Genomic DNA, 8,922 nt, shown 5'->3' with positions numbered 1-8,922 from the left:
GAGCGTTTGGTAGTATAGTAGTGGAGAGTGCGTGTTTCAGTGCAAGTAAGGGTGCTGCATTGGCGAGAGCTCAAAGTTTGTGGGGCCCTTGGCACAGTAACTTTGATGAAGCACCAGGACTGATTGTCTTTAACATTTTATGCATCCTTTCCACAGAAGCTGCACATTGATCGCTCCTGAGGATTATGTCAACGCAAGGCTCGGACGCAGCTGGTGAGTGAGTCCGACATCCAGGAAGAAGTGGAATGGAGCACAGAAATGGCACTGGGAACCAATCAAGGATAGTGCGAGATGTACTGTCCCTGACTTCCACAGAATGCACAAAGACCTCATCCTTAGCAGTGACCGAAGTCCAGGGTGAGTACTTTACAAGGTATGTGAACACCCACCAATAACTTACTGTTCTTTTTGGGATAGTAGGAGTTGAAGGGGTGGGCCCCTGAGCATTTAGTACACATGTTTTTACCTATTTCTTAACTACAGTTTGTTTGCATAGTGGTGTGGCGGACAGAGGGATTTGGCACCCAGATCATTTTTTTGACATGTTGGCAATGTGGTGGTGGGCATGGCTTGTCCTTCGTCTTGTTAACATTTGGATCCACATTATGACCAAGCTGTATTGTATTGGTGGCAATGTGTTCTCTTCCCACAATGCCACTTGTCTGTGCTCTTTGCAGCTCCTGTTTACCCATCTTCCTTCTCCCTTAGCGTTTCACTATCATGGCTCTTTTCCTGCGTTCTGTAGCTTATGCATGTCTTCTCTGTCCACTTTATCGATTAATTATTACTTTTAATCTTATTGCTCCGGGTTAATGGTCCAACCAATGAAAGGACTGTGCATTATATTAAACTAGCTCATGCTTACTAAGCACATAGTTTTTATTGTTTAAATACTTTTTCATTAGATATTTATATGGTACAATGGCAAAATGTTATAGCGAACAGTTAACAAAGATTATAAAATGTATTATAACAAATAATACTGGATAAATACATAAACAGTATTAACAGTTCAAAAAGAGTCAACTAAATAAACATTGAATCAAATGTAAAATAAAATGGACATGACCTAAGGAAATGTGGTGTAAACAAAGAAACAGTCTAATGAAGAGGCATTAAGATATTCAATTAAGGGATTCATTTTCTCATTATAATCGCAAACATCTCTCATAGGAATGTCACATCCCTTTTCAATCCTATGTATATAACATACAACATTCCACCAGGCAGCATAAGATAAACGCTCCAGACATTTCCAATTGGAAGATATAAGATAAAAGCCAATAGTAACAAATGAAACCAATCAATTAGGAAAAGAACTAGTAGCGAAATCCGAACAATGATATGCTTAAATAATCAGGTTATCAAGATTGAGTTGAGTAGTAAAATGAATTTTTCTTTGTAATGTTATCTAAATCCTCTCCCAAAAAGCAAATGCAAATTTACATTGAAAAATGCAATGTTTTAAATCTGCATTAGATTCTTTAGATGACCTACAAGAGTTTAGCAAATTAGGAACAAATCGTGTGCTACATTTCAAGGTGAGATATGCTCTATTCAAAACATAAAATGCAGTTTGTGTGAGATTAGCAGCTTTAGAGATATAAAACATGTCTAGTCAACTTTTTCCCATGTATAGGAAGTATAGCGACAAGCGAGATCCTAGAACCAACCATTGGTGTCTGAGTGTACGCACATACTTTAAGATAATTTTTTCTACTTTTCATCTGTTATTCCTAAAACAATAAAGATTTCTTAACTTGAAATTTAGGGCTCAAACACATAACCTGGGGATGATCAATAGACAGGTTATCCAGCTGACTAAGGGAAGATGTTTGGCATTTATCAAACTGAAATTGTTACTACAGGCCTCTAAGAGTAGAATGACAATGTTGTAACTAGTAATTATCACTTTTTAAATTAAATGGCATATTACATATCAAGACGTTGCTTGTTTGTAATGTACAACAAACAGGGAAAGGATGCACAACCCACCAAGTAAGGACTCAGGGCCTGATTCACAGAGCGTTTTCCAATGGGGGTTTGCCATTATGAAATGCTTCTGTGTATTGGGCCCTTAATGTATTAATTCATTTATTATATGGTTTGGCTAACCAATAAACCGAAGCTCTAATAGTCATACAGTTTTAATAAAACATAATAAATAATGATTATATCAAGAAAAAGGTATATGATAAACCTGTATTTGAGAAAACAGAAACTTTCTAAATGCGCAAGTCAGCTTAAATGGTATAATAGTGGGATTCCTTATCACCAGTTACACGATGTATAGAGTTTGTGTCAAGAATGATCGGAAAAAAACATTATACATCAAGTTATACATAGTCTTATTGTAATCATTTGTCATGTACCACATGCAAAAGTACAGAATCATATGTGCTCTGCATCCGGTTACTGGATGTCAGGCGGCGGAGTTCATGGGTTCCGTCCTTCTATGCCCGGTGATGACTTCTGTGGCGGTCGCGGTATTGGTCCTGTCAGAGGGACTTAAACCCCCGGTGGCCGCAGAGCATTGCAACATCATCACATGGATGACACGCAGCCAATGGGATTCCGCCAGTTTTACGAATATGTAAGTGCAGAAACTTGAACAGATGGGGATGAACAGCACAGCGTGCTTTCAAACGAACCAATGAATGGCATTTTCTTTTCCTATGGCCTGTTGACCTCTGGCTTCCTGGATTCTGTTTTGTGTTTTGAACAATTATGATTTGCTTTGGAGCTTCCCTTTTTGGTTGAGCGGTTGGTGATTGTTACCTCACGTATGACCCGCCTTGTTTATGGACTGTGTGAGTATTCTGTGCCATACTGGTGTTGTCTGGAAGTCTTCTAGCAGTTTCTGGAACTTCTTGGATTATATTTGATTATTTTTTTGGAACTGCTCTTTGGATCTGCTTTGATTACCACAACTTGGACTTACCTCAACCCTGCTTCCAAAGGATTTTTTCCTGTCATCTTGCACGTGGATGCCTGCCTACCTCCCTGTTGCATTTGGTCTCTCCTACAAGGCACTCCCCTTTCTGTAGCTGCATCCTTGTGCCGGCGGGATTAGGTCCCTGTGGACTTTGTGGACTAGTAGCGTTGGGCGTCCAGTGTGCATGGCGGTCAGAGCCCTGACCTATGAACTCCTTCCTAAAAAACACCTCGGGAGAAGCAGGATCTGAGAAACCAGAGCTAAAGTAGGTGTAAAATACCACTGACTGTGGACAGAGGAAGCGATTGTTGCCTCTAGTATAACTGTTGTCTAATTTGTAGGTGACTGTTTTGATGCCTGTGTCTCTCTTTTCGCCTGATCCATCAGTGGAATTGTGTATTATAACCATTCCACTGGTTTATCAGGAGGAAAGTTCTTTGCTCTACTTGAGGGCCTCCTTGTTCGTTCTGTACACCAAGACACCAACCATGCCGAACTGACCCTGGAGCATAAGCTGTTTTCCAGTAGAGAATTTTATGACATAGCACAGAGGCTTCCTATTATGCAAATTAATATTGGGGCTCATTCTGACTATGCCGGTACGGAAACAACGGTTCCGGTAAGCTTACGGCACCTTGTTTCCGGACTGCCATATTACAGGTCTACCTGCCAGGGCCGCCATGCCCGACAGGTCTGACCCTGCCGGGTACAGCAGCCACGGTAGGCAGACCCGTCACTAAAGCACCGGCACCATCAACAATGGTGCCAGTGCTTCCGTGTCCGTGTTCCCATGTAGTCCTATGGGACTCTGCAGGAATGGGGATTAACGAAATTACCGGCGCCTGACTTCCCGGCTGGCAGACTTGGAATAGCCCGGTGGCACCGGGAAGTCAGACGGCAGTCATTTTTTTACAGGTCCGGCGGCAATTAGAAGCTCTGTTGAAGACTTTGGTGACTCTGTTAACATGGCCATGTTTAGGATCTCTCGGGCCTCCAAAACGTTTGGCTTACTGAATTGAAAGGGCTCAAGCCAACAATGTGGGGTTGGCTACCTCAACAGTGAAGCCCCTAACCTAGGAAGGCACGTCTTGCATGGGAGGAATCGCTACAGTGACTTTCTTTGGTCTACGGACCACAGTTACAGGACAAAGGTGGTACTGTCCATGAAGGAGGGGATTCTGGCCATTTCTGTTGCATCTGGCCAGGCTTCACGTAATTCCAAACAAAGAGGTGATGGCTGGAAACATGTTTTAGGATGCTTGTGGTCTTGTGCAGAAGGGATGTGACCTGGCAGTTTGGGCTGGGCTGCATCTTTTGGGGTGGGGACCAAGCCTAATTTGCATATGGTCTTTCCCCATCTGTAATGCTTGGCAGGTGAAGAACAATGGTCTGCAGGGCTGCCCAGAGCAATGCCAGAGTCGAGGTTAATTCTAAACCTTCCAGCCATCACCTCTTTTGTTTTGCTCCAGGCAATCTATAGCAGAGGCCCAGTGGAGTTAACGTGCCGGTCCTCACAAGTACCCAGGCACTTTCTATACTCTAGACAGGACCCACCATGCTTGGAGAAAAAAACCTTAATTCTTTGTAAGGGATGCCAATGAATCCTTTGCACAAAAAAGGAAGAAGGGCATCCAATGAAAACTCACTCCAAAGTAAGAGATCCGCAGATTCATTAGAAACCCTTTCATCAGGCTATGATTTGCCTGGTAATGGCTTAGTTAAAGGTTTAAGGAAGTATGTTGATACTTTCATTGCCATTGACAAAGCCTAGGCCTCTTTACGTCAGGTCTCTTACGCAGTGGGTCGTGAGCGGAATCGTGTGATCTTGATGCCCTTCTTCGTTACCCATTGTTGCATTGTCCAGCCAGTTCTTATTGGTCAATTCAATTCTTCAAGGGACCACAAGCAACCCCAGACTTGTTTCTGTCTTTTTGGGTGACATCGGTGTGATGTCAGTTTGGACCCTTGTCATCGAGATCTAGAGATTCATGTCTGAGCATATTTGTGAATCCTACCAAATTGTGACCTACAATGACTGCAATTTCTTCTACTTTTCACTCTATTTATTAAGAGTGCAGTAACATTTATGGCAATGACATTTCTTAATTTTGTTTGTGCTTTATATCAAATTCTAAATTAGAGCCGCACAGAAATGACCACATATTAAAAACCATTGGATCAATTATTTTCATCCATCACGTGTTGATATTTTTCTTGAGTATTGCTAGATCTTATTGTGGTTTTATACTCTGCTCCACTGCCATATCCCTGATCTCTTGGGATGCTGGCAGATCTGAATGAGAGGGGTTTGGGTATGGGGAACGTGAGAACACACAAGATAGGGTTACTGCTGTGTTGATGCATGCAGTTCAGAAGTACCCGTGTACTGTGTATGGGTCTATTTCTAGGGGATTGTGTGGAAGGCAATTGAGCAACCTGCGTCTAGAGTGGAGCCTCATGTACCAGAAGTGCAACGAAGCGTTGATCGGGACTGTGATCTATAAGTTGCTTGGAGAGGCGTAGAGTTCAGATGTTTGATGTTTGTTAGAAGGGGTGTTCAATTGCCATGTGTGGGTGGCTGTCTTGGGGATATGTCTTGTGTACCGGAACATAGAATTTAAGCATGTTAGTGCAGTCAGCAGAGCCGTCAATGGGAATTTACGCCATCTATATGGTGTGGATGTGCCAACGTTAGTGGTGCACCTCTGGCAGGGGCATTGTGAGGGGAAGTTGAGAGGCTATCTGGCGTAGCCTGGTGTTCCTAGCAACGGGCAGCGTGCACCGTTTGGTCCTAAAATCACATCTGGTTAAGACACACAGGGGTAAACTGCAGTGACAACCTAGTCAACAGCAGAGCAAAATGGTTTCATGGTAAATCCCCACAGGGACACCCTTGGAGCAGAATTGCAGTGGGTCAATGGGAGGAAAATCATAGCATGGCAAAATGACAGTGGGACACCTAGGAGCAAATATCAGTGGGCCAGAATCACAGTGGACACCTAGATGCAGAATTGCAGCGTAACGCGTGGGCCCTGATTAAGAGATCGGCACATTGTCATCTGGCTTTCTGCGGGCGGAAACAAACATTTTTTTAATTGGCACTAGACCAGCTTTACACTGGGAATCAGCCGGCAGAAACCTGGCGGAAAATCCACGAGTTCCCATTTTCATACTTGGAAACTGGCAGATTTTCAGAGAGCTGTAGTGCCAATTTAAAATGGTATTCTCTCAGTAAATCCGCCAGAATACTGCCCAATGTAATTACGGTTATTGCCACTTGGTCCGGTGGATTTACCGCCAGATTACAAGTGGTGTATTTTGGCAGAATTGGCACCAACAGTATTACAGCTACGGTTATTCTGACGAGTTTGCCGTTTTTTTCCGACAAAGTTGGAGGATTTACTTCCAGCGGATTTTACATCCTGCCGAACTGTAAATCAAGCCCATGGGAGCAAAATCAGTGAGACACCTATGAGAAGAATCGCCGTCGGACCCCTGAGAGGACTATAGCATAAGAGATCAAGTATAATGGTGAGGGGCACAGAACATCTTGTAGCCAGATGAGGCGACTCATAACCGGGCATCGTAAGGTATGTGAAAGGCGGTAGCACGGCAGGATAGCTATACAGTGTTTATATTGAATGCCCATGTATCAAATCTTTTATCTTGAAATCCTTTATAATGAATGTATTTAGGGTGGGGTAAAGGGTTAATATTTTGGGGGGAAATGGTCAGGATGGGTTTTTAGTGTTGGGGGGGGGGGGGGATTTCGTGGGGGGAGCCCTAAACCCACCCCCTCGAAAATAAATTCATTCACTATAAAAGATAAAAGATTCGATATATGTGCATTCGATATATAAAGACAAGTAACTGGCTTAATGAAGTGTTTGCAGTCATAGCAAAGCATCAAAAAGCCCTAATCAGACAAAAACGGTGTTTCCTTCCTTAGCGCCTACTACTGGCCTTTGCAGACAGGTTTCCATTTCACGGTTTCCCTTTGCCTCGCGCCCTCTCGCTCTCCCTCGGTCTATGAATGTCTCCGCCTCCCTCTCTCCCGTTCTCTGAAATGGAAACATTGTGCACCATTTGTAGCAAGCATCAGGGAGTAGGCGGATATGGGGAGGGAGGAGGCACGGGACTTCACTCCTAGTGCTAAGCATTATGAGAGACATTGTTGGTTCTGGTTCAGAGACTGGGTTGCCTGAGGGATGAAGACCCTGGTTACTCATGTCCCTTTCCTTTTAGTATGTTTGTTGGCAGATGGATAGACTTCTAAAAACCTCGCTCGCTCCGACTTTTTCAGGTGCTGTTCTCCGAGTGATCTGCAGGGACATGTACCCGTCAGACCAACTAACCGTGTTTGTCAGGCAATCATGGCGGGGGAAGTGTATGCCCAGGTGTGGATCCCTTACTCGCTGTCCCTAGGCAGTCAAGCTGTACCTCAATAATGAGCCCCAACAAAGCCAAACCTTGTTGGGGCAGCATGTATTCTCAAGCAGAGGGGGTTGTGCACATGCATTTTGGGCGGTACTGCTCCCTTTGGGGCACCGCTGAGAATGATTTCTACATGGTTTGTCCTGTGTCGTAAGGACACAGATGAGATCGGAAATGTGCACTAGAATGTGTGAGTTTACTCTTTTCCAGTCATCACGCTCTGTGGTCTTCATCGTAGGCACAGAGCAAGCAGAGCTAAACAACAAAATGCAGAAGGACCTTCAAGACCTGATTTGCAGATGACAAGCCGCCTTGGCATAAGGAAAAGCAAGGTGAAGTGAAATGCAGCAGCGCTGCTGAGCTGCAAATGGTTGTATGTTACATTGTAGCTCTGAACCGCTCTTCCCTCCTTAAATTTTTGACCTTTTGGTCCAGACTCAACCATACAGATAAGCGGCGTACCAGACACTTTTACTTCCTAAAAACAGCCAAATGCACCCAAAAAAAAATAAGCATTACAAATGGAACATGAAATGGGAAACAGCTGGCATGTGGAATCCTGCCTGTTTCCACCCGCATCGCTCCACTGCTATGCTTGGCTCCGCAGGAGCTGTGGAGAAGCGCCAGAAGAAGCTGTGCTTATATCATTGCTTTAGCTGAAGAAAAACTTTAAGTGCAACTTGTATTTTCGAGCGATGAACTGAAGCGTGAATTACAAAGATTTTTGTTTCAGAGATAATATATTTTTACTTGCCAAAATATATTCCCTTTTGGTGATGGGAATTGCATATGAACGCCCTAAAACACTTTAATCCCAACATTAAAAATATGGAAATTTAAATAATCCCACAATAAGATTTTTTTATCTGGAATGCTGGTCAGACTTTCTGCACTCAAGAAATTACCAAAGAATTACATCCACAATCAAGTCAATCATAATGTGCCAGGGTCCCCTTGAAAGGAATGATTTCAGTTTTCCGCACTGCACCACTTTATCAAGTGAGAGAGACTATAGAACTGAAGGATGCATTCTCTAGTATAACTTTCCCTTCTTTAAGGCATCCAAACAACACATAATACGGTCTGCAGATCACCGGAAGTCAGGCCTGGCCAAAATAGAGCAAGAGATTTGAACCTAAAAACAGGAAACAGATAGTCTTGATATACAGCCCAAGACTGCGGAACCTCTTACTCATCAACATCAGACTCGCAGCCTCCCCTCATGTAATACAATAGAGAAATGCAGACTGTTGTCTTTAAGGACCACCTTCTTCACACCCTTCAAGATCCAGCCCCTTCAACCCGCCCATCCCAGTGTCCCTGCTGATGACCCCTTTTTAGAGCCATCACCCCTGTAGCAACCCCAGACGCCGCCCCAACAGTGGTACATGCGTCACACTAACTTTAAATGTTACCGATTCATTGTTATCCTAAATGGTACGGGGGTAATAAATGCTATATTATAGACTTACCCTCCTCAGGGTAACCATCTAATGTATGCCTGTAAACCCAACTGACATACAGTGCTCTGCTGCCTGAAACTAAGCCTGAAA

General features: G+C 43.6%; 1 protein-coding gene across 1 annotated transcript in view; it reads left to right on the top strand.

Annotated features, from left to right (window-relative positions):
* The first annotated feature begins 245 nt into the window (after positions 1-245).
* LOC138487361 (tyrosine kinase receptor Cad96Ca-like) overlaps positions 246-8,922 on the top strand; it is a 62,491-nt gene continuing 53,814 nt past the window's right edge. Inside the window, exon 1 of the mRNA XM_069613941.1 lies at positions 246-357. Coding sequence (XP_069470042.1) covers positions 246-357 — 112 coding nt within the window. The remainder of the gene's footprint in view (positions 358-8,922) is intronic.

This window comes from Ambystoma mexicanum, chromosome 9 (assembly GCF_040938575.1).
Source record: "Ambystoma mexicanum isolate Mex_15411 chromosome 9, UKY_AmexF1_1, whole genome shotgun sequence".
In the NCBI taxonomy this organism is placed as follows: Eukaryota; Metazoa; Chordata; class Amphibia; order Caudata; family Ambystomatidae; genus Ambystoma; species Ambystoma mexicanum.
This window is presented reverse-complemented; position numbering and strand designations above follow the sequence as displayed.